Source organism: Sitophilus oryzae, unplaced genomic scaffold (assembly GCF_002938485.1).
Source record: "Sitophilus oryzae breed Bouriz unplaced genomic scaffold, Soryzae_2.0 scaffold_1218_pilon_pilon, whole genome shotgun sequence".
NCBI lineage: Eukaryota > Metazoa > Arthropoda > Insecta > Coleoptera > Curculionidae > Sitophilus > Sitophilus oryzae.
Genome location: NW_022145858.1, coordinates 773,723 through 801,037, shown reverse-complemented (window position 1 = coordinate 801,037; position 27,315 = coordinate 773,723). Strand labels below are relative to the sequence as shown.

The following is a 27,315-nucleotide window of genomic DNA, read 5'->3' as shown; positions in this document are numbered from 1 at the left end:
GGTAAGTTTTTATCGTTTGAATATTGTTGTAAATAATAATTATCATTTAATTAGTGCTAACTTATCAAAGTTCACAACACGGCCAAATTTCAACAAAATCGGCCAACGGATCTCTGAGATATTGATAAAAAAGGTCTATTAGAAAACACCTTGACACCCCTGTATCTTTAAAATTATACATTTCTGGATACATGTTTACATGAAATTTTTATCTTAAAAACACTCAAAGAATCACCTCCTGAAGTTTGGCCAGATGCTTAATTAACACCCTGTACCCTGTATTTAAAAATGGCTAGCTAGTGATTTACTAAGCTATGTTAATTTTAATGGGAAAAAAATAAATTTCATAAAAAATAAACAAACCCATAACACTAATTAATTAATTTTAAATGTATCTAAATAAGCACTTTAATAATTGAAAAATAGCCAGGAGCACCTAAAATCACTTCATAGAATATACCAAATATGCAAAAAAATCCAATACAAAAATCCCAAAGGGCATATTAAAATCTGCATTATCTGAAATCAAACTATACCTAAACGGCTAATAAAATAATACTGACAAGACTAAATAAAAGTGACAAAACGCCGACATCAATAATGCTGCAGTTTTGCAGATGAGCAGTTTTTAATAATTATTTCCGAGTTGATATTACGTACTTGTTTTACAGTAGCATTCCTTCAAATACATTTTTGGCCCCTTTTTCCGCTACTCGTATTTTTGTTCATTTAAAATAAATTTTTATTTAAGTATTGTTAATATAGTCATGATAGCTGGCTTCTCTAAATTACGTCAGCTTACGACACCTGATCTCTGAGACCGTTGCAGCGTGGCCCTTCTTCGAAAAACAAAGCTGGAGCAATATTGCGAATGTTGCATCATTCTTATAAGTTTAGTCAGTTGAGATCGACTTTCGAACTGTTCACGTACTTTTAAGCGGAATAAAACGTATTTTGAGGAATATAGTGGTTTGATTTAAGTAAAAAGACTAATTATCTGTCCCTAATCTATCATCAGAAGTGAGATTATGCCCCAGTGTGCCCAAAAGTAGTGAAAAGTGAAGTTTTTGAACATTATGACAGTATTGCGTAACATGACGAAATGTGCCAATTTCTGACGATATCGATTTTGAACTATCAGAAGAATAATTTCTCCTGTGTATTAGTGATCGTTAAAGGTCAAATAAACAATAAAACAATTTGTGAGTGCCTTCAATATGAAAACATTGCAATGAAGAGAAGACATTGTTCCGTCGAAGTGTGTATGAGATTCAAATGAAAATGTATCAACAAGTATCGAGCCGATTTCTGAATATTCTAAAGGTACAGTACAGTCACAGTACAGCGAAAAGAAGCATTTATTAATTTATTCGCTATCCAACAACGACAAATTGCTGACTTAGCGAAACAAACAAAGATGGCGATGATGTCATCGTCGTATTTCAAGCCAACGCCTCATCGTAGCAGATGTATCTTGTGCGCAAGCTTCATTTTGTTACACAACCTGTAAACGAGCAATCTACGAAACTACGATCAAGACAACAGCGTATACGCAATTCACGAATAGCTGAAAGACTACGAAGCGTGACGAAATTCATCGAAATACAAAGAAGTTAAAGATCGAGTCGGACCGAGTCAACGATAAGATGACGATTATTAAACAAGCAAGATTTTAAAAACATAGAGTAATCAATACTGTCGCCGAACGCCGGACGTTTATGATGACCTCATCACCGCTTTTTCCGAGAGAGATGGCTACAGCTCAGGCAACTGTTATTGTTGAGCAAAGAAAACCAACTTGGATCACGGTGCTTCCCGCTGCTTGCCGCTGCAGAAGATAAACACAATCCATTCGAGAGTTGGTCACATACCAGATGTGTTACGTCATGGATCAAGTTCCAGATTATTGGTTCCTCAGCATTTTCCGCGGCGACGCGACGCACCGCCACCGATGTCGTCAATCCGGACAAGGCCAGTGCAGAAGCTGAAGGACGGATTAGCCCGGAAAATAGCCCGAATAAGTGAGCTCAGCACTTTAATGTCTAGCACAGCCAAACTGATTTGTTTACTTCTGAACAAAAGTTGAGTATTAAAAAGTTTTAGTAATATTGAGTATATTATTAATCAAACTATTTTATTTTTATTTGTTTATGGTTGGAGACCTCATGACCGAGAAAGTTTCTCAGCTGACAGACGACTGTAAGGCCCCACAGTTCGTGCATTGTTACCTAAGGACAGATATGCGCTGCATCAGCAACATATCAGCAAGATCGGCGGACCACGTTGCCGTTCGTAAACAACTATGACCATGGCCTTCCACAATATAAAAAAAGCTAAGTATCAGACCATTTGACATGCAGTCTTACAAACAATTTAATTTAGTTCTTACTGGTAATGTAAGAATTGGTAGTTTAATAAGTTGTGAGACAAAACTTATTTCAGAATTGAATTTAATTCTTTGTTCTCATTTAAGAAGTTGTCATTTAAAAGTGGAAAACTTTTAGAAGGGTTATAAAAGTTAATCTGTACAAGAAAAATAATAATGCTATAGTTAATTTTAAATTTCAATGAAAATAGTGGCAGTTAGTTTCCTTTGTAGTTAAGATAAAATGCCCATATATTGCCAGAGTTTGTTTTGACAGTTTATACAGATTGTGAAATAGTACATTACCAAGTTATGAAGCGTATTGAAGTCACTAAAATAATTTAAAGATGCAATCGAACTAATTTTATTTCGAACAGTAGGAACCGAATGCTAAAAAATGTTTTAACACTAGAATTTACTTTCTGGAAAGAAATTTATCGTTTATTATGAGTACTTACAAAAAAAAATTAAAACATGTAAAAATGTGAGATTAACGTTATCGTTTAACAATAAGTTCTGGAATTTTTAAGCTACATGAACGAAAATTGTTTCGTGTTTGAAGATATTTTTATAGACAAACAAAAAGGATTTTGCTTAGGTTCTCCGCCAAGTCATTTACTTGCAGAAAGTTTTCTGTCTGAATTTACTGAAACACTTTTCAAAATCATAACATTTTGATATTTTATTATCTTGTATGATCATGTAGATCATGTTCTTATCTTTTTTTTATATCAGTTGAATGAGTCTGAAACTGAGAAGCTCAAACTGAATGAAACTGAGTACTAACTAAGATAATAAAATTAATTTCTAAGATCTAACAATGTCAAAAGTAGACTAGAGAAATTAGAATTTGATATCTTGAGAAAGCTGATGTTTACAGAGGTTATCATAATTTTAAACATTCAATACAACATAAATTAGCAGCGTACAAATCAATGGTTTATTCAGCATGTGCTCTTGCACTAAGTCAAGCTATCAGAACTAAAGAATTAGAAACAATACAATAAGACAAAACACTAGGTTTAATAAAAGCAATAAATAAAATAATGAGAAGTTAAATGGTACAGCGGTAGCATTTGAACCGTCTTAGGCCATATCAGGTTTACTTTTTAATGTAAATATAGGAAAACAACACTATCAATCTATAAGATGAACTGTTCAGAATGCAATGTCTGTTGTATAGGCCAGACCGGTTTTAGAAGGTAGATTCAAAGAAAATAGAACATCTTTTATATAAAAGAAATGTTTCTTCTTGGCCAATGAAAAAATCCATAAGTACTAAAGTTTCTTTTAGTTGCGGCTTTTGACGATGTGGTAAATTTAAAATGTCCATAGCCAACATTCTCATTTTAGAGTTGGGTAAATGAAAAAGAGTAAGAAAAAAAAATTAAAATGAAATTCGCTAATCATTTCATAGAATCAGGCCATCCATTTTCAGATGGCAAGTGCATTCAAATAATGCAAGTGTTTAGAAAGACGCAGTAGATAAGACTATTAGAATTCATCGGAATTTACGAGTATAGAAAACAGACTTTAAAAAAAAAGACAAAATGCAAGTCCAGACAGAGCTGGGAGCTTATCAGGTCGAGCTGTATTTTATAAGACAAAGCATTTTTTTTTGTTTGTTTATTTTAGACATACGCAAGCTGCATGTGTTATTTTATTTTACGTTTTCTTTTGAAGAACCATTCTGGGTGCCTATATCCAATAAAATGCTTATGCAAAATGATAACAATTAGGAAATCAATTTATATCCACTTGATTTGTTTTTAAGTGTGAAAAGGAACGTAAGCACTCTCTTTTCAAAAATAATTAAAGTAAATGACTTTATGCTTGAAATGTTTAGATGGTGGTGTACCTACCATCAGAATTGATTACAATAATTTTAAGAAAATATTGTACAACTTGTACCTAAGCCTGTAGCAAAAAAAATAGAGTATTTTTTTATCTGTGGCTTAGATAATTGACAGGCATTCGCTGGGAAAGCAATGTAAAATTACAATAATTGGATATAATCAGTCAGGTAAAACAACCCTTAATACCATTGCTGTAAATGTCAGGAGTGGACGAGCATACTCAAATGAAAAACGTATGATCGTAACGCAGTTATAGTAGAGAATACCCAGTTTAGTGGAGGCAAATTAGGCCCTTGATACAAAGGACCGTTTAAGATAACGGCTTGTCTGCCTAACGAGCACTATGCAATGATTGTTCTCGTCAGGTTATATTTAAAGGTCCCTGTTTTGACAGGCTATATTTAAAGGTCCCTGTTTTGACAGGCTGTATTTAAAGGTCCCTGTTTTGACAGGCTATATTTAAAGGTCCCTGTTATGACAGGCTATATTTAAAGGTCCCTGTCTAACAGGCTATATTTAAAGGTCCCTGTGTATCAGGCTGTGTTAAAAGGTCCCTGTTTAGCAGGCTATTCTTAAAGGTCCCTGCGTGGCAGGCATAAATTGATTTTATTTTAAGGTTTCTGATTTACCAGGCTATACTTACAGGTCCCTGCGTAGCAGGCATAAACTGATTTTATTTTAAGGTTTCTGATTTACCAGGTTATACTTACAGGTCCCTGCGTAGCAGGCATAAACTGATTTTATTTTAAGGTTTCTGATTTACCAGGTTATACTTACAGGTCCCTGTGTAGCAGGCATAAACTGATTTTATTTTAAGGTTTTTGATTTACCAGGATATACTTACAGGTCCCTGCGTAGCAGGCATAAATTGATTTTATTTTAAGGGTTTTGATTTACCAGGTTATACTTAAAGGTCCCTGCGTAGCAGGCATAAATTGATTTTATTTTAAGGTTTCTGATTCACCAGGCTATACTTAAAGGTCCCTGCTAGGCAGGCATGTACAAGGTATCTAGGACTCTGGTTTGAGTGAATTAAAGGTCCCTGTCTTATCAGGCTATATTGAGAAGATGCTTAACTTAAATGTGAGAAATTAATTAAGGTCCCCAAGCCTCTCGTTTGGGCATGGTTTTACGAACATAAACTCCGGCTATGTAAAGCGTCAAGAATTTGTATTTTGGTTAAGTTACTTTTATTTTTGAAAGTTGGATTCTTAAACTAGTTTTGTTTAGCCTTAACCCCTCAGAGGTTAATATGGCAAGCCTTGAAATTTTTGTTTTGCTTTGATGTTGTAAAAGTAACTGCCAGTAAAATCAGTTAAGGAAATTTTGTCTTCAAGGTTAATTCAGATTAATTCTGATTCGTTCCCCGAATATATTTTGAACAGTAAGTGTTCTGAAATATTTACAGATTACCGCTGTCATGTGTTCAAACTGCAAACGGTGCGAGGACACCCCGACGTCAGGAAGGCCGTGATAGCTGGCTTCTCTAAATTACGTCAGCTTACGACACCTGATCTCCGAGACCGCCGCAGCGTGGCCCTTCTTCGAAAAACAAAGCTGGAGCAATATTGCGAATGTTGCATCATTCTTATAAGTTTAGTCAGTTAAGATCGACTTTCGAACTGTTCACATACTTTTAAGCGGAATAAAACGTATTTTGAGGAATATAGTGGTTTGATTTAAGTAAAAAGACTAATTATCTGTCCCTAATCTATCAGTCATATTAATGATTATAGCCCGTATGATTTCTAAAATAAAAAAATCAAGCGTGTTTTTATCAGAATTATTAAATGATTAAGTTGAAATAGTTAATATTTAATTTAATCCATAATTTTAATATAATTATGGATTTAATAATTAAATAATTATTTTAAGTTTAAATTGTAGTAAACTTATATGAGTTTTAATAATTTATATTTAAAATCTTAGCGACGACAATATAGATTTTAGGCAGGAGAACTCAAGAGTAGGACTGTGTAATTAGTAATTAAAACTTTACAATTTTTTTTACTTGCCATTTTTCTTGTCGTTCACGTTGCACTTTGACTCTTTGTTGTGTCACACACAATCTGAATTTCGGATATGATGCCGAACTGATAAATTGGACCAAATATATTAATTGCAAGGTATGCAAAGAAATATTTTTGTTAACTTTGCAATACTTAAGGCATGCAATAATTTAAAAAAAAATTGACGTGAGATTACTTCATAATTCTTGGAAGACTTGAATTATTATGGGTCTGTTTTGTTTAAGAAGCTAACGAATAATTTTAAAAGCTCAACTATCAAAATATAATGGTGCTTCTACTCTATCTATCCTTATGGAGAACCTATCGTCTGCGCGCCAAATTTGAACATTAATTTTAAAAATTTAATTTGTAAAATGCTTATATTTGAACAATAAATTGAATGTTTACTGTTACAAAAATTAAATTATATATACAAAATACATTTAGCCACTCCGTACGAATATCAATATTCTTAGGAAATCTACCCAGAAAGCATGCATGTGGCTTAATATAAATAAAAGAACAACTGAATACTTTACTTGCCTATGAAAAGATAATTCGGGGACCTTTATATTATAACTTTCACACACTAAACACTTTCTAGTCATTTTTACGAATATTTAGAAAGTCCAACGAAAAAAAAATAGAAATATAATTGCACAAACTACGAATGAACTTCTCACTGAACATACTTGCATCCTTGGCTATATAAAAGCGGCCGATAAAAGAGTAATTAATACAATTTTTAAATTAAGAAGCGCAAAAAACTAGCGTCGTTACAAAATGGAAATAAGATTATGACAATATGATGACAATGAAAAGTTGGTTTCCATAACAATGTATAATAAAATTTGTACTTTCGAAACCGTATAAAATTGTTTTGGAAATACGTGCAACTTTTAATGCGCATGCGCAAAGTAAGGTCCTCGAGAAAGACAAACTTATTGAACGTTTCATAAGTGCAATAAAGAAGGTTTGAAAATGGCATGTCGTGATGTTGGAGACATATTTTTTAATGCTAAACTAATGGCGTTGATTTATCCACGTAAGTATATATGATCTAGGACTGCCAGAGTGCTGACGTCACGAATGTCAAATTGCTTAAAGCTACACGCACACTGGTGCGATCACGGCCGCGATCACGATCACGGTCAGGGCAGCGATACAGTGTTTGTACACTTAAATCCCTGATCGTGATCGTGATCGCGGCCGTGATCGCGCCAGCGTGCGTACAGCTTAAAGGTCTAGTTATTTTATATTTCTATTGAGCTCTTCCAAATGACGTCACAAGTTAATATAAAATGTAAAAAAAAACAGGTGATTGCCGACAACCGCCGACTTGTGTCTGGTATTTTCAATACGCCTATGATGGTTGCGCATGTTGCAAAATCTGTGAATTTTTGTTACTTGAGGTTTTTTACCGTTTTTTCAGTCTTCCGCCTCTCAGATTCTTCCCTTCTTCTTTTCCTTATGCCGGCCACACACGTTACGGTCTACCGGAGAGGTCTGCCTGTGCAGGTGTACCTGCAAAGGTTTACCGTGTATGTGGGACATATCGGGTATGCCGGAGAGCTCTTCAGTTCGTTTCGAGATGGACATGGAATGGGTTGAAAACGACGACGCACCTGCGGTAATAGGCCTTGCATTATTGATAAAAAGTTCGGAAATGTGAAAAAGAAGCGAACAAAGTGGTGTAAAAACTGGTTATTAAAAAGAAAAACATATAGTCACGTGAATGTAATGGCTGAATTGAAAATCTCCGAATGGACGAGTCAACATACCTAAAATTATTGGACATGGTTGCTCTTATGTTAGTTAAAAAGGATACAGTTATGAGAAGTAGTATTTCTCCGCACTAAAGATTATCAGTACAGCACAGCACTAAAGATTATCAGTGACAGAAATTAACTTTGAGATATTTAGCAATCGGCAGAAGTTATGAGGATCTGAAATTTTCAGCGATTATGAGGAGTAGTATTTCTCCGCACGAAAGATTATCAGTAACTTTGAGATATTTAGCAACCGGCAAAAGTTATGAGGATCTGAAATTTTGAGCGATTATTTCACCCCAAACACTTGGAAAAACAATTCCTGAAACTTGTGAGGCTCTGTATAAAGTTCTTAAAAGAAAATATTTAAAGGTGAGTAATAAAAGCAACAATTGTAGTTAATTTTTATTTTTATTGTCTAGAACAACAATGAAATTAGCAAAGAATTGCGCAGCACCGTTGTCTTTGGTAATGGGAGGTTGAAAGTCTTGGTTTTAGTCAAGGTTTTACTTGACTGGTTATTATTAACTGTTGGTCGAGACAGAATGGATGTGGAGAAAGTTGCTCTGGCCCTGAATGAATGGGAGGTTGAATGCCACTTGACTGGTTTACATTGACTGTGGCTGGTGTTTTTATTTGTGTAGGGTAGGAATGTAGATTCTGGAGATGAATCTGGGCTCTATTGAGTTCAGTGTAAACGGGTGAAGAATTGTGTTCTGAATATGGACTGGGGGTAGTAGAATAAAGTGGGCTAGGACTTGGAGAAGAGACAATATTTCCAGGAGAATATGGATAACAAAGGTGTTGTCTATTTCCAGAAGATGATAGCTGAGCTATGGCCTCGTTGGTTTTGTCTCAAAATATCTCGCATGCTAATATAGGCGTGCTCAGGGGTAACATATCCTATTTCGGCTTCAAAGAGTAAATCATTAATAAGCTGTTCTGCGATTGGTATTAGCTTTTGAACTAAAGCCCTCAATTTCATCGCCACATTTTTGCCAATAACATCACAGCGGTCTTCAGATATGATTGGATGCGGACGTTTAAAATGGTCGTCTCTTACCGTAGCTAATAATTCACCTGATACGGTTGCATTTCTTTTTTGTGCTGTACCAGACTTTGGTGAGCGAGATTCCTCATGTGAGGAATATGTTCTAAGTAACAATAGTAGACACCCTCCATGTTACAACGAGAATTTTCCTTCGTCTGTCAAAATTACCATTTTAACAATGACATACCAAATTTATATATCAAAAGAGGATGCAAATTTGGTTCATGAAATTCTCCTACGAATATAACCAATAACTCCTAAAAGATAAAGACAAAGTGCTTCGGCGTGACGTCATCACTAGTGGGAATATATATACAAGCGTTCTAATCATTATATAGGCATTAAAAAGGAAATTACTATATTTTAAACATAATTCTAAATAAAAATCCTTATAGATGTTAGTCTAATTAACGTACAGATTTGAAATATTTATAAAAAATTGTAATAAAGGATAATTTTACATACATACTTTTACAAAATAGTAGTTGACTATGATTGAACATTATTAAAGTTTTCCGTTTATTTTCTAGATGTATGTAAATAGTTTTTGTTATGCCTATGAACTATTATTAAGCAATACTCGTAGTTGAGATTTTAACAATATTTAATAAATTATATAGTTACTATTGTTTAGGATTATTCCAAAAATTGGACTTATAATAAGCTATTTTATCATTGACCTGACAATAAAAATTATTTTTAACCAATTTTAAAAGAATTTATTAAAAATTTAATTACATTTCTATTAACATTTTAATCTTCTAAAGGGTGTAGAAAACATGATTTATCACACTACTCGTATTGACAGTGCAGAGTAAAATTTCACCCATCTGTCGTCAAAGAACAAAAATAAGTAACTAAACCAACTAAACTAACCAAACCAAATGCTTTTTTCTATTCATTGTCGCAAATTAGGCGCGGTTTTCCGATCGTCAAAGGTAGGTAGATTTGTCAAAATAGGTAAGTGTGTCTAATTAGGTATATAGATTCTATTTCACAAGGGTGTTTAATTTTCTTTGCCTCCTCTTTTCTAAAGTATTGTTTTTTTTACCGCAGTAATTCTTTATAAGGGTATTTCATATGCGACTAAGAATAAGTTTTGCAATTACTTCTGGAGAATGTTCACCACATCCATTTAAAGAAATTAATAAGTTTTGTTGAATTAAATATTGCAAAACTAAATTAGAAAAGAATGTTTTTTTATTAAACACTTGGAGAAAACTGTCTTCAAAATCTTGTACGATCTTTTTAAATATTACTTAAGAATATAAAACAATATTTACTATATCGGGCAATTTGGAAAAATAGTAGGAACGGCATTTTCCTTCAGGTGAGGTCTTTGCAAATTTACTTCAAGAAGCTTACCTGTTTTAGGACCCCGTTGGGAGATTTTTCGAATTATACTACCTTTTGGGAAATGGCGTTCACACACTTTATGATACATATTCGGCACAAAATTTTTCCGCGGTATGTTTGTCAACCATTTGGCTGTTACCGCGACATCCTTTGGGAAAGCAAACACCGACACTCTAGGTTCACCCACGTAATTTCCACGGCATTTGGGCACACAACAAATTTGAGGCATGGCTGAAACACTATGCACAATTTTCTACACACACAATAACACTAAAAACACTCAAAACTTATCGAATTATCTATAACTTTTGAGAAACAACACGACGCTTCTTAGCGAAACTGACGAAATGACACTTGTGTCTAGCCCTAGCAGGCAACTGTTAAGCCCGACCAATCACGTTAGAGTTTTTGACAAACACAAATGAATTAACACACTCCAAATAACCACGCTAACCAACCTGATTGGTCAAGCTTAATAGTTGACTGCTAGGACTAGACACTTCTCGAAATGACAGAGGACACGTGCCGGGATTTATAGCACAGCGTTGTCAGGTGGCCCTTTTATTAAGAAAATTAAAATATTTTTGTAATAATACTAATTTTTCTTCGTAAAATGTTTATCAAAAGTGAAGTATTTGTATCCTTTTTAACAATAATATTAGCTAAATGTATAATGTTGTCGTTGCATCGACGGCAAATCATAAGAATATAAAGTCCCACTAGTGATGACGTCACATCGAATTGAATACATAAGCTTGCATAACAACCACGCTTTGTTCAATTTTAAAAGTCTGTTTTCGTTTCGATGGCACTGGATCCACTTTTGTTTTAAAATTGCGCAAAAATTATTTATTTTTTTCTTTATTTTGCTCTTGTTAAGGTCATCATATCTGTCGAAGTCACTTGTTTGACGTAAATAATTTAACACAGTATGAACTTTTTTACTTGGAATTCGCTCTTCTTTCCATATGTCAAATATGGCTCGTCGAGTGATACCAGCCGTCAACGCTAAAAAAATCGTAATTTTGAAAATTGCAAATAGTTGCAGATTATTCCAGTGTAAATCGAATCAGTAATATCTAATTTATACAATGCAGTATGAATGATCACCAATACGGGCCAATAACAATATATTTAGTCTGTTAAATATAAAATAAGCCATTTTTTGGATTTACGTATTTGATTTGTTTATGTCAAAGTAAAGATTACGTCAAAAACTAAAATATAATGCGAATGGTGCTTACCCATGTTACAATTTCAAATAGAAATCTACCTCTAAGTATAAACTCTTGCATTCAACAAATCATCAAACATCCAACTAACTACCAGTTTGTGACATTTAAGAAAATAAACCAACATATTTGACGTTTGAACTGATCAAAGTGGGCTTTGCGTATGGAAATCGGCCTACTTATTTTCAAAACAGTGATAAGTAATAAGTTAGCTTACACTTCCCGGGATTAAAATTTATTAAAAAATGCATTTATATTTTGGGTTTTTCCCACCCCAGATAACGAGAACTGACCTCTGTGCGCCGCCGGCCGCCGCGCCGTCCGGTTAACATCAAAGACCAAGGCGACCGCTCAAACGCACCGCGTCAGCACGCGTTGCACAGATATCGAAAAAAGTTTAATAAAAACGATTTACGGTTTTTAAGTGTCTATAAAGCAGTTATGATTTTATTATACAGGGTGGGTTTTTTTGGTTACAAAGTCGAGCCACAATTTTTTTTATAATCAACTAGAAACCTTGTCCATTCCAGCTGAAATAACAATTTTTATTACTTTAACCCATACATCACCCCCTTTGACGGCTTGCAAGGATACGACGATGGTACTAAAAGACAGTAATAGGTGTGGGGGAACATCCTGTATAAATTTAATTTCTATGCTATGTTTAGTTTTTTTATAAACAATAAAATATCTTATCCGTCCGGCCGAAACAACAATGTTTATTCTTTTTACCCTTACATCACCCCCTTTGACGGCTTGCAAGAATACGAAGATGGTTCCTACTAAAAGACAGTAATAGGTGTGGGGACCATCTTGTATAAATTAATTTTTTATGCTATTATTACTTTTTATATAAACAAATAAAAACTTTCCGGCCGAAGTTGGTATCACCAAATTGGTATCTTTTATTATTCTAACCTTATTTTCACCCCTTTTAGGTTTCTAAAATGCATTGATTGATTCTAATTGTTGTAGCATAAATAAAAGACGATTAGAATGTGTCTTTATGCTAAAATATTTCACTTATATTATAATTTTTAATTCCGACGCCATCGCCACTGTTCATTCGGCAGTCTTCGGCAAATCTACTGCCAAATTCACAACAGTGTATATTAATAATTGTTAATCTAATATATTAACAATAATTATTAATTAATATATTAAAATTTGCCAAAAAGATGATATTATCATCATTTTGCCTTAATATTCACAGCAACATTATCTTGCCTTTTTCCGCAGCATTTATTATAGTTTTTAGTAGGATATAAAAAAAACTTATCATTTTTGTTTATAGTTTTTCTGCAATTTAAAGAGTCCATAACTAAATAATTTATAACGTACATAATTTACTAAATTTCAAACTGCAGGTACAATGCTCATAATCAGAAATAGGCCTACGGAACATCGCGTCCGCCGCGCCGTTGTTAAATCAAATTTATTTGCTAAAGTATAAATTATTAATCGATCCCAAGAATCAGTGTTTTCTCCTAAACTTTTTAGTAAATGTTTAGTTACTGTGTCGTATAAATTTCTTAAATCTTTGTGTGACTCATGAGTTAATTTAGGATGCTCAAAAATACTTTGAATATGATTGTGAATCATTAAGGCTTTATTCTCAAACCTATCCACTAACATTTGCCACGCAACTTTATAATTATTGGCTGTAACTTCTACTGATTGAATAACTTCAAGAACACTTTCCAATCCAACGAGGATTTTAAATAAAAAACTTTTGAGTTTCATTTAGAGACTCATTTTTGGTCAGTCAAACTTGTAAAGGTGTCCTTAAATTCTAACCAAGAACAATAGTGACCATTAAACTTTGGCAAGGTTATGGGGGGCAATTTTATTGACGGCTTAATACATGCATTATTTGCTATACCAATATTATTTAAACTATTATTAATACTTGCTTAAGCAAATTGATCTTGTGCCGAATTTTTATCTGATTCATTATAATAAATTTTACAAATGGATTTTGCTTTACCCACTACTTCAAAATATTTTTTCCCATATTCGGCTTCTTCCAAGTCAAGTTCGTCTACATTATTTATTAAAATACCTAATTGTAAAATAATTTCAGTAAACTCGTTTAGTCCAGGTTCAATATTCTCTAACCGAGTTTCAATTTCCCCGATTATTTCATCATTTAATTCATCTTTATTAATACTCTCAATAAATCTTTTAAATCTCGATAATTTACTTTTTAACGACGTTTTTTAGCCTTTAAATTTGCTTCCTAAGACATTTTAAAATACAGACAGAAAAATACTTTTTATTAATTAATTTATTTCTCACTAACCTCAATAGCCCTTCTTGAAGAACCCCTGGTGGAACAATCTAACTCCTCCGTTGGTTTCCGATTCACAAGATGGTTTCTGCTTTTTGCTAGTCGACCAACAATATCGATTTTACTGCGATTACGGCAGAACTAGACCTTTTAATACTGGCACTACTTATCCGGCTCGAAGGACCAATTACTTAGTTTACACGTACTCTAAAACGTTTCTATTTCAAACCGCATTAAAGCAAATTCGCATTTAGGAGGCCTTAACCAAAACGGTTTTAAAACAGCTTTGCCAACCTAAACAAAACACTCTAACTGCTAACTAACCTTACTTTTTTGGGTTTTTATTATTAATGTTATTTTGTTCATTTGGTTTTTGGATGTGTAATTGTTCCCAAGAAAAATATTCTATGAAATGGAATTTATATATTTCTATTGTGCCATTATAATAAACACAATTTTAGTTCTCCAACGGCGTAGGGTTCAAAATATGATATTAATGAAGAGGCGACAACTAGCTCGGAAAATTAATAACATAAGATTAGCTACATGCAATAATTTGTGGGCCAGAAAGGTATGGGGTAATCCATTATTTGTTTTAAGACAGGTACCCCCTAGGTATAAGAGAATATGGATGAAACCTAGGAGCGGCATATGGGAGAAAATACTGCCCACACTTGATGACGGGGACTTTCTTGAAATGTTCCGAATGACAAGAACAACTTTTGAAATGCTTTGCAGAGAATTGCATAATGAGCTAAAACCGCACTCTAACGTTATATGTCGGGAGCCAGTGTCTGTAGAAAAAAAATTGCAGTAACGGTTTATAAATTGGCAAGTTGCTGTGAATATAGAGTGGTAGGTAATGTTTTTGGCATTCACAAGTCCACAGTACATAAGTGTGTGTATGATGTTGTCAAAACCATAAATAAAATTTTATTGCCAAAGTATATCAGTATGCCCAATCAGTTTGAAGCCCAGGAAATTTCAGAATCCATCCTCAGAAAAACGAGATTTCCACAAGTAATAGGTGCAATAGGCTTGTTCCATCATATCCTATTTGTATGTTTTTTAAACGTTTTTGGATACTACTTATTATAATAAGTGCACCATTCAAATTTCAAAAACGAAATCTTTTGCCGTTTTCGAGATATGAGAGCTTAAAGTTTGTAACGGCTAGACGAGGCCACGCCCCTCGTGACGTAGTTCCACTACACCCGACTTCGGCCGTCAATCAGTTCGTAACGGAAACACTCATTTGAATTAATGTGATTTGTCATTTTATCGTTATTTAGACTATTTCGTTGGTTTATTTTCACAAGATGCATTCGGTAGGAGAAGGGTTCAATAAAGCTAATTCGGGCAATCTCCCAGAAGTGGACATTTTTATGATAATGGATTATTTTAATAAAAATAAGGAGTTTATTAGTTCAGAAATGAAGGAAATAAAGTTACAAAGGTACCTAAGTAAACCTTTTAATTTCTATTATATTTTCCTTCTAAGATATTCTCTATTGCTTAAATACCTATATCTGTATCGGAAAGCAGTGGCGGCTCGCTAGGGTATAAAAAACAAAGGGTTATTTACACTATATGAAAGAAGGCAACCTATGCATTTTCTTAACTAACCTATGCAATCTTCTTCTATTTGTAACATTAATACAATTAATTAGCATTTTGAGGCTTTTCGGCTATTTATTGAATTAACAATTGTTTATTGTTTATATTAATAATATAATTAAGTTAGAATATGAATATAATTAATATTGAATTAATACATAATAATTGTACAAGTAAATAAGAGACTTTCCTCAAATATATATTTTTTTGTTTCCTTTAATGACTAAAGTAAATTTTAAAGCGCTAGTACCTTAAAGTAATATTATTATATATCGGAGTGTGGCGAAAAACATTTTAACACGCTTGTAGAAAACTATTTTTAATTATTTTTGAAATTTTTTAAATTTTAATTTAAAAAAAAACAAAAATAAATTAATTTTGATCAATTATTAATAAATATTCTCGCGAAAAATTCACGAAGCAGAAAAAATCAGTGGTTTCATATACAGCTGACAAATACTGAATTGATTTTAAGATATGTGATTGACTAGGACTAGTTCGAGGTTGGTCCGCGAAAAGACGTAATACAATAAATATATAGAAAAATATTTCTACTTTAAGGTAAAAACTGATACGTAAGCTATGTACTTTTTTCTTACAGATCCGGCAGACAAAATTATGGTAATAATGCCATTGGATAATATGTGCAGTTAAAGCAACAGCAATCACTATGACAAGTAGTGGCAAAAATTACACCGGAGCACAAAATTAATGCAAAAAATTATAATGTACAATGCATTATTATATCCATATATTTTTTTTTACTTTTTCTGGGGTATGAGGTTTTTTTAATAAATTGAAAGATTTTTTTATGCGACGTTTCGCTCCAACATAGTGGGCTTTATCAGGCACTTAATTCTTGAAGTCGCCTTGCTAGCACCAGTCTGTATAAATTAATGTGATGACTGTGTTTTTTTACCCAAGAAAAAGTAAAAAAAATATATGGATATTATCTAAAGGTTTAAGAAGTAAGAAACAATTAAAGCATTATTTTCAATACTAGTGAAAAAAGTGTAATAGAAGCAAAGTGTAATGACTGTGCCGCATCCGAACGTGCAAACACGCAGTAGCATTTCTTATGTGGCTGCATAAATTTGATGGTTTAAAATGCGCTCCTCTTGATTGCTCTTGATCATGCATTTTAAGATCCTTGTCTACTGTATTGACCCCGAAATGAAAGTTTTCATTTACCTCCTGCCTCGCGTCTTTTAATATTTCCTTAATAATGGCTGCTTGTTCTCTTTTTTCGCCAATCCTCGAGGCTTTACAGTATTTGAAGCAGAAGATCGTTTTTTTGGCACTCAAAAATGTAAGGAATAACACCTGATTTTAATTTTATTCTTCCCGATTTCATAGTTTTTAAGTACATATATGTAATTTTTTGTCTTATTCAACCTATATTAAAAAAAATAGGAAACACTACTTGTAAGTATTAACTTACATTAAAGTGATCTTCACAACAAAATCTGGTGCCTCTGTCAGGGACAAAATCATGTCTTGCTCGTCTTAACTTTATGTCGGACGGTAAAGAAATAAATAGTTTTTCTGGGGAATTTTTATTCGTATTTGTGCATTCTGGCACTACACAACGTTTCCTTGTCTTTTTTACACTAATATTGAATAAAAGAAAGACTTTAGTACTACACTACGTTATACTATAAATTTAAAACACACTTTCTGTAATCGGGCAAAGAACAGTGTGGCACAGGTCCCACACTGTGCATTGTATCGAGCGCGGTCGCCAGCCGACCTGTGGTGCTATGACGTAGCGGCTGGCCACGCCCCTTTTTCGCGCAATTGATGTTTGTACGTGTTTTTGAGGTACTAAACGTACGAATAAAATTCTAATTTTTGGTAGATCTGTTATTTTTTAGTTGTACTTCCGATTGGTAAAATAAAAAAAAATTGTGGAACAAGCCCATTGATGGTAAGACAAATTAATTTAATTTCTTTACATTTCCAATAGTATTTAGGTTTGGTAGGTTTCTCTATAAAGATCAAAAGATAAAATTGACATCTCCCTAACAAAAAACAATTTCACCTAGCTAAAAAGAGAAGAATGGTTTATGCACAGGGTGTTTCTTAAACCTTGGGAAAAAAATTTGTGGAGTATGAAAAAAAGTTTACGTTTAAAAAAATAACTCAGGAATCACTCCATGAATTTTTCACCAATATTTAAGAAACACCCTGTATAAGACAAGACCTGAATTTTATTTTAAAGGAACACACATTCCTATATTGCCACCCAAGGAAGGTTATAGGGATTATGTTAACCGAAAATTCACTTGTTCTTCAGGGGGTTGTTGACCACTTATATAGGTAAGTTGATGCTATTAATATTTCATTAATTGATTGATATCTCTGAGAATAAATATTAATTAATTTCAGACCTAAAAATTATTTCTGGGCATATTTAGAAAACATCTTGTATATTTAGAGCCTAATATCTAATTTACTATAAACACCACCTAATATTTTTATGTAAAAAAAACCAAACCAAACATTAGCATCTTTAAAATTATGGCTATGCATTTTTTTTAACATTTTATTTTATTTTTAGATTTTGGGACATCAGCATCAACTTTCCAGGTTCATGTCATGACGCTGTGGTTTTTAAAAATTCAAATTTGTTTAAAAGAGCACACGACCTAATTCCTAAAGGCACATCTCATATAGATGGAAAAGACGTACCATTTTTCCTTCTTGGAGATCCTGCTTACCCTCTTTTAAATTGGTTACAAAAACCCTACATTGGTGTCATAGATCCCCAGGAAGAATCATTTAATTGTTATTTGAGTTCTGCCAGAATAATTGTGGAAAATGCTTTTGGCAGACTTAAAGCAAGGTGGAGGTGTTTACTTAAACGGGTAGATATACAATATTCGTTCGTGCCAAAAGTGGTCTCAGCGTGCTGTGTGCTTCACAATATTGTTGAAACCAATAAAGAGAAGTTTCTGGAACAATGGCTGAAAGCTGTGGTAGAGGCAAATATTGTTATACCACAACCTACTTCATATGTTAACAAGGAATCATGTAGTGATGCAAAATCTATTCGGGATCATTTAAAGCAATATATGGCTAAAAATTTTCCATAGCGAAAATCTGCTTTTAGACAGTAGAATCCATTTAATATTCAAATGAAGAAGTTTTTTTTTAAATTATGATGTAGTGATTATTATTACCTTAACTTGTTTTTAGTTTTTTTTTAGTTATATGCCATACCTTGTGTTGCCGGTCGACCGGCTATAGGAAAGCCCATGTACATTTTGGTACCACCTAATATTATCTCCCCTATTCAATTTAGAGCAAAATTGTATCAGGATTTTTTAAAGATCCTTGTATGATGGATTCGCATGCAAAATATGAATTTGGGTATCAAGAGATATTTTTTAAATAGTTTTGTCAAATTTCACATCGTTTTGACAAAACTTATTTAAATGATTTGACAGTTGCTGATGTTATAGTTAAGAAACGTCTCAAGTAGAATTTTTACAAATTTTAGAAAACTTTTACGAAATATCTCTTAATTGGACAAATGAAACTTATTCAAATTTTACATGCGAGTCTTAAAACAATTTTACTTTAAAATGACCAGGGGGTTCTAAAATTTACATGGGATTTGCTGTGGCCAGTCTGCCGATGCAACACATGCAATACCATGTACATAGGGTTGTTTCTTATATTTTGATACCCACCTATGTACCTTTATTTTTGGGGATAAAAAAAAACTTTAAATACAAAACTTATAGGGTTTTCCCTAAACCACCAGAATCCATCATGAGATAAAACAAATAAGCATAGTAAAACAGTCAAAAAATACGAGCTTGTGTGTTTTTAAATAGAATACCCTGTACATGATTTCAAAAATATATAATATGTCTACATTTTCTACCTATCTATCTTTGCTTTAACCGTTTTTGAAATATTTGATAATAAACATTTCATACATACTTGCGTGTTTAATGAAAAACGAGATAAAAATACAAAATAAATATGGACAATTAATTAAGGAAGTTATCAAATATTTCAAAAACGTTTAAAGTAAATGTAGACGTATTATATACTTTTAAAATCAAGAAGAAAACGTCTTTCATTGTATCTGAGTGTTCCAGGTTAAAGCAAACAAGTTGGTATTTTTTGACACCTTTGCAATGCTTATTTGTTTTATGTTATGACAAATTGGCGGTTTGAAAAACATTCAAACTTTTCAACTTTTGCATTTAAATTTTTTTTTATCCTGAAAAATAAAGGCTGTAAGTGGGCCACAATATGATGAATTACATTAAAACATTTAATGAGTACATTAAAAATAATGATCTCCTTCACTTAAGTCACACTATCGTGACACTGTGAGTAACCAAACTGACTGACTAACTATTTTCAAAGAAACTGTAAAAATGTATACGATATAATAGAAGCTACTATTTGTTATCATTAAACCATAGATTTTTTTTTGTAGATATGTATATATATATTATTTTTATATCAAACAAAAAAGAATATTTAAATAAAATATGTTCTCTAAAAATAAGGTCTTTTATTGCAAATAACATAACTAAAATAACATTTCTCATTACCTAAAATACTCTATAACTTTTTGAATCAAAAATAAAACATTTTGTCAACATGTTAGATTCTTTCCTTATTCTTTATTATTTGGAATATCAGATTTTTTTGGTTGCTGTGGACAGCTTAATCTTGAAGTATTGAAAAGAGAATTTGAAAAAGAATATGGCATTGGTAGCATACCAGTTCGCATATTGTTAAAAAATTCTTGTAAGACATTGTTTATCATAACTTCTGTGGCTTTTCATTCTTCCTCTAGTAATTGCTTTTCCCACTCCTTTTGTTCTTCAAATTCTGTTTTTAGCATTTCCGCTTGTTTTTCTAACATTCTATTTGTTTCACCTTCAATAGCAGCTTTCCAATCTTTTGTGAAGTTAGTTAAAGCTTCTTTAAAAGTATTTTTCTTTCCTATAACCAAATAAAATACATAAAGGACTATTCATTATTATACGTAGATGCATATTAGCTTACCCTTTTGAGACATCTTCTGAATTCCACTTGGTCCTGCTACTTGATTTATTTGGTTGTCAGATGCATTATTGGTTCCAGATAATACAGTTGAACTTTGGTCCACATTCTCAGAAGGCTCATCATTTATGCTTACTATAGTCTCATCTGGTTCTAAAAAAAATAATAAAATTAGTTTAATATAATACTGGACGAGAGGTTTAAGAAAATGTATACTTTGAGATATAGTAAGGAAGCTTGTGTTTTAAATGTCTAAAGTACATATTCACTTTTACATAATTCACTTTTAAGTATTTTTACCTACCTTGTTCGGAAAAATCTGAAAGTTCTGAGGTGTCCATTCCGCCATCAATTTTTACTGCCGGTCTGTGACCCAGGAGTTCTTCGAGCTCCTCCCAGAACTCGCTCTCTGATCTCTCACATCCACTAATACCGTTACTTCTTTTTGCCTTGAAATAGTTCAGTTTTAAGTGGTACAGGAGTTTTAAGAAAACCCTCTTTTCAATTCCTCTTCTACAATTTGGAAAATATTGGTATTTCTGTATCTCTTTGCATCCAATATTTTTAAAATTTGTTTTTCTTTCATAATCGATAACATAAAATGTATTTCTAAATTCGTCCAGGTTACTCTTTGGGAAGACATTTTTAATACTTATTTAACGCCTCAGAAAAACTGATAGTAAGTAGTAGCAATATCAATATTATTTTAGGTTAAAAAAACAAAATAGAACGTAAATTATTCCATGTTGGCAGCACTAGTCGCTAAAACGCTCTAGGCGTTTTCACGAGGGAAAAACCGGTTTTATTTTAGTTAATCCACATTTTTAAAACGCTTTAATACCAAATCGTTTCAGGCTTACCAAACGGTTTATCAGCGTATACACATGCGTTTTTGCCAAAATGATTCGGATAAAAACGTTTTAATTCGTATCGTGTAAACTAAGTAAATGTTTTGTATGGGGTAATAAAACCCAAAGTGGACTGTAAACACCTCTTATTTTTACTTTTGGACAGATCGACGCGAATCACATCTAGTCTAGCTCGCCATTTTGGTTGAAGAGAGTGACAGGGATGACGTTCTAGACAGTGTTGCCATTTTTTTATAATTTTAACAATGAGGTCTTAACAGCCCCTTTAAAAACTGGGGCAAAGTCTGCCTTTGACAAGGTTTTCTCCAGATTTTCATGCTGCCAGTTTCTTACTGCCTGTTGTCAATATACTTTCAAGGGCTTGAAAACAGCCACATCAGCAGGCTGCATAAGGTATGTTGCGTTAAGCGGTAACGCGTACAAGATTATACCATTATCATTGCAAAATTGGCTTAGTTCAATGGATATGTGCGAGCGATGTCCATCGACAAAAAATAATACAGGTTTTTCGATATTGTGACTCAAGATCCATTTATTAAGACGGTTCGCAACATATTCATAGAAGATGTCGGATTTCATCCATCCGCTGTCTGATTTCCGTAAAATCTAATCTGGGTGCATACTATCAGCGACCTCTTTATGTATGGGTAGGAGGGTACAGGTAGGAGGGTACACAAGGAGGGTACAGTTTTCCATCCGCCGAAAACGTTACCAGAACACTAATGTTGTCTCTTTCGGCCCCTTTCTTAACTTCAAACTAATTCTTGTAAAACTAAACGTTCTCTAACCCAGTGTGAGTACATATTATCAAACTAAAACCTCTGAAGGCGGGTATAAGGGGACAAATAACTCACAGTCTTTAAGATGTTTATTTAAATTTAAATGCTTCAAAAAAAGCAGGGGACGACATGTTTCGGGACTTAACAATTCCCATCTTCAGGCCCAGAAAGACAAACGTCAACCTACGAAGTAACACCACTCGGAAGTATTAAAATAGTGAGAGTTGTTAACATTCACCTAACAATCTCTCTCATTGTAATTGCAAAATGTATAACTTTTCAAAAGGGAAACCTTTCGTTGTAATTCTAAATAAAGGCCTATACTATAATTCTCAGACAATCTTATTTCAATTTTATATTTTCTTTTTTGACGAGTATAGTCGTTCGTCGTATAAGAATGTTTCTGTGATAAACTTGTCTTTCTGGGCCTGAAGATGGGAATTGTTAAGTCCCGAAACATGTCGCCCCCTGCTTTTTTTAAGCATTTAAATTTAAATAAACATCTTAAAGATTGTGATTTATTTGTCCCCTTACCCACCTTCGTAGGTTTTACTTTGACAAATTCTTGTATCCTCTAGGACATATATTTCCTGATTTGGGGCACATGCTAAAACCACTCTCGGCGGCGTTGAACATCCTTGTTGGGCATTTTAGAATATCGATAGCGTCTATACTCTCTAAAAATGCCTCAAGCTCTCTGAACTAGGATTTTAATATATTCCTCTGTTAAGTTGGCTCGTGTCTTATCTATTGACTCAGGTGTACATAATTAATCTTTTTGAATTAATTTTTCTATATTTTATCCTTATCTTATAATAGTACTTAAAGAAAAAACTAACTTCTAGAACTAAATATTATAAAATTAAATATGCAGGTTTGTTAGCGTTTAATAAAAAAATAATTAGAAAATTAAAACTATTAGAAAATGACATATTTAATCGCATATATAATATATTAGCGACGCTAATTTGAGTTTTTTATGTAAAATATGATTTTTTTAATATACAGGGTGAGTCTTAAATAAGTGTAAATATTTTCAGGGCTGGTAGATCTCGATAAATGAAGCATATTTTCTCTTTACCGTTTTTCAAAAAAGTCCAGAATAACCGAGATTCTTTGAAAATTAAAAAAAAAATGCAAAAAATTACATTTTCAGAACCGCTGAATCTTTTTTGGGTTTTCTTTATTGTAAATTTAATCTGCCATCTATGTTCTCCAGATGTGGATGGGCCATATGGGAAAACGGGAAAATTCCCGGTGGGCCGGTCCCGATCAGAGTTCAAAAAAGATTGGATTAGCAAAAATTAAATCGTTAATCTTCTAACTAAAGTGACGTAAGTTCCTTAGTGATCCATAACTAAGGATTATCAATCATAATCAATTTGCATCCGTATAATCGTCAGTAGCTTTTAAAGATAAACACCAATTTGTAAAATAACTATTGTAAAATGTCTTTCTCTTTCTCTGGGACACTTATAATTTTAATAATCATCTGTTTGTTCAGTTTGAATTTTTTTTATTATACAAGCTGAGTCTATAAGTGTAAATATTTTCATGGTTGGTAGATCTTAATAAAATAAACATAGTATATTCTCTTTATCAAGTTTCAAATAAGTTCAATCGAGTTATTAAAGTTTGGAAATTTAAAAAAAATGGATTTATTTAAAAAAAAATTGAGCCACATTAATTTTTCCGTAATATCAGAGATTAAGAAACTATACCGTAGAAAAATTTGCGGTTAACAAGGTGGTAACTTTGAATTCGAAAGGGCAATCATTTTCTCGGCTTGTTTCTCCAGCCCTTCTTTAGCCTCGTCCTTTACAATAGTTATTTTTTCAGTTCGTAGACATCGGTCACATGTAATTTTCTGCTCACCCTCTCCATTTGCTTCGTTAGTTTTTCCGCAAATGATATGAATAGGTAGGTAACAAACTGAACATTGATAAGTATCTGAAATTTCTTTTTCGCATATTGTACAAAATTTTCTCTCGTTGATCTTCATCATGTTCACTTTCGTCTGAATTCTTCTGATCGCACAACTTTTGCAGCTCTTTTTGTGTTTCGATTTTAGACAAAAGTTCTTCAGGAAGTGACGAATCCTTGAGACCGATTTTCTGAGGCACGCCGAACATAGCTTCATAAGGACTTTTCGTTATTCCTGTATGCAGAGACCGATTTTTATTGCTTTGCACAAATCGCAGCCCCTCAGACCATTTTGTTGTGTGTTGATTGGCCATCCATGTAACCAGCATGTCCCTTACATCTTGATATGATCTCTCTACGGACCCTTGACTCTGCGAGTGGCAAAGTTTTCCATGGACCAGCTTTAATCCGGGCCACATTTCAGCAAGATTTTTGATTATACGGTTTGCACATTCCCTACCATTGTCGCTTTGTAGAATCATAGGTGCGCCCAATAAACAGAAAATATGTAATAAATGATAGGCAACTTCTTCAGCTGTCTTTGTTTTCAATGCTCGTAGTACGGGGAATTTTGTTAAATGATCCTGATAGTTTAGGATGAAACGAAATTCTTGGTTTGCTTCACTTTGACAGCGAGAATTCATTTTCATTTGTCAAAATTGACTTCACCACTAGACCTTTTCTTAGAACTTTCTTTTTTAATTGGCATTGCTTACAAAGTAATAAATAAATTTCAATTATTTGCCGTGTTATAATACAATATTTTCTCTTGAGTTCAAAATCCATAACTAAAATAAATAAAAACACTTGTAGATCTTGAGTCCATTAAAAAAACTGAAAAAAAACCTCGTAGTCTCTTATGTCCTGCCGCCACATGAGCGGAATGAATAATGTCAAATAATTCGTGGGTCATGCAAAAATAACGCAGTTCGGCAGTTTCGTTTGTCCTCCTTTCAATTAGTTTTTCGGTTTCGCCAATTTTTAAAATATCATACCTTTTTAATCGTCGTCTTTGTTTCGAAGATATTGTATCACCGTTGCTTTTACAAGCTTTTGCCGCCTTCACCTCTCTAAGTATTTGGTCGTATCTTTCTCTTGTAAAAATATTGCTACGATCATTGCTATCACTTGTGACTTTTTGCAGTTCATCATTAAAACGTAACTTGAGGTCCTCCATGATATTTTCTAGCGACTTTCTAACCCGCACAAAGATCAAATACTAAATGAATGCTCTAGGCTCTAGCTCCTGTGGTATCGTTTACAAGCTGAGACTCGCATAAAATCGGCGACGCATTATGGTAATCGCATTAGAACAGGGCCCGTATTCTGTAACTTTGACTTAAAAACGTTACGCTTTCAAAGCGGTGAGCGCAAGTATTCGATCAGCGAAACGCAAGGCAGTCGATTTTGGTATTCTCGTTGCCATGCAAATCGTGTTCTGGATACGCGTTGAGCACATATTGGCAACATCACAATTTCTAAGTTAGCTAATAGTCAAAAGTTAATAACTGACGGATGTAACAATGAAAAATGTCATTGTTACGTGAATTTCAAAACCAATGTTGAGTTATGTCAAGCTATTTTTCTATGGATATGTCATTATTCTTGTTATACGAGGGAAGTGTTGAAGTCTCTTCTCAGCATTTTCGATGTTTTGAAGAATATTTATAGCTGCCAAGTCGTAAATTATCAATTACTTATTGAGGAATTTATAGAAGAAGTAGTAATTTTCACTAAAGAGCAAGATAACGCACAAAATCACAATTTTTTCGATTTTCACTGACAGTTCGACAAGCAAAACGATCCTTTAAGGCACTTTAAGGCAACCGTTTTCAAAGCGCTCAGCGCAATCAGTAAAGCCGTTAAGCGCGTCAGACGAGAATACCGAAATCGTTAATTATGTGCGCGATCAGCCAAAATTAACGTCATATACGATGAGCGTCTAAAAGCGCTGAGCGTTTTCAAAGTTACAAAATTCGGGCTCAGAACGCGTTCTGGCAATTGCAGGTGGCCCAAAACGCGTTCTGGGCTTCATTAAATAGCCGGAAACGATAATTCGGATATTGGCAAAATGGTAACAGCCAGAACGCGTTTTGGCCATATTTTCCGTCTATTGGCCCGAAATCGGTGTTTGCTCCTAACATATATAGTAGTGCGTCTAGAGGAGAACGATTCAGTTGACATCTGGTTTTTGATGTAGCGTGTTTGCATTATTTTAACTGTAAAGTAGGAAAATAGACGAAGAACTTATGTATTTCATTTTATTAGAGGAAGAAGAAGATGAACAGATGTTACAATATACTATAATGCAAGAAAGAGGTGCGACACACTATATATTTCAATAACGAAAGGAAGAAGGTTATTTCAACCTTCTAATTAATGGTCATTTAAGAGAAGACGAAAACAAATTTAGGGAATTTTTCCGATTGAATGTCCAACAGTTTGATTTTGTTTTGTCACTTATACAAAACGACATACAAAAGCCTGGAACAAATTTCGTGCAAGTCTCTATTACACCAGAGGAAAAATGGGCGTTAACCTTAAGGTAAGAATAAAAACAATGTTTAAAGAAAATTTGCTTTATTTTAAATGAACTTTTAAACAAATGAACTATACTATAACTCTTGATATCTTGCGTCATCATCTATATTTTCATCGTTTGATTGGTGTGAGTTTGATGAAATAAATAAAGATGCGTGATGGACGAGAATGAAAGAATGGCGGAAGATCTTTTGGTTCAAAGGAGGTAGTAGATAATATTCTGAGACGACGTAAATGTAACTGTAAACGACGAAAATTTATTCATCAGTGATGTATTACAGAGTTGAATGTGTGATTGATGCGTAGTAGATGCTGCAAGTTGGGAATTTTGTGAAATAGAAGTGGTATTGTTAATGTCAGCTCCATGGCCTGCAGTTGGGGCATTGTTATAATGACTCGAATGGTGGGGATATACTTCAGTAGAAGCACTTCCATGAGAACTTTGAGGTGTAGAAGTCATTGCTATCTTTTGTAGTTCATTTACAAGAGTTAGGATTTTAACTTTTGCGTCACTAATTAATGCAGGTGAGAACTTTTTTCTTAACTGTCAAGCTAATGCTTTTCATAAAGAAGTCTACGTCGTCTTCTTTAACTGCGATTCCCGCTTTTTATTCTGTAGTTCTT

General features: G+C 33.3%; 2 protein-coding genes across 2 annotated transcripts; one reads left to right on the top strand and one right to left on the bottom strand.

Moving 5' to 3' along the window:
• The first annotated feature begins 17,462 nt into the window (after nt 1-17,462).
• On the top strand, nt 17,463-19,832 carry LOC115891960 (protein ALP1-like). Its single transcript, XM_030912572.1, has 2 exons — nt 17,463-17,864; nt 18,106-19,832. The coding sequence occupies exons 1-2, from the start codon at nt 17,812-17,814 to the stop codon at nt 18,638-18,640; spliced, it is 588 nt and encodes a 195-aa protein (XP_030768432.1). The 5' UTR covers nt 17,463-17,811; the 3' UTR covers nt 18,641-19,832.
• A 4,287-nt stretch (nt 19,833-24,119) lies between these two features.
• Nucleotides 24,120-24,632, bottom strand: LOC115874087 (KRAB-A domain-containing protein 2-like). The gene has a single exon (XM_030889151.1). The coding sequence runs from the start codon at nt 24,630-24,632 to the stop codon at nt 24,120-24,122; it is 513 nt and encodes a 170-aa protein (XP_030745011.1).
• Nucleotides 24,633-27,315: the final 2,683 nt, after the last annotated feature.

What these genes read in the sequence shown, in the direction of transcription:
- LOC115891960 (XM_030912572.1), top strand. Translation starts at nt 17,812, where the DNA reads ATGTTAACCGAAAATTCACTTGTTCTTCAGGGGGTTGTTGACCACTTA. An exon ending in GTTGTTGACCACTTATATAG is followed by an intron (nt 17,865 to 18,105) that starts GTAAGTTGATGC and finishes TTTTATTTTTAG; the next exon opens with ATTTTGGGACATCAGCATCA.
- LOC115874087 (XM_030889151.1), bottom strand. Translation starts at nt 24,632, where the DNA reads ATGATTCTACAAAGCGACAATGGTAGGGAATGTGCAAACCGTATAATC.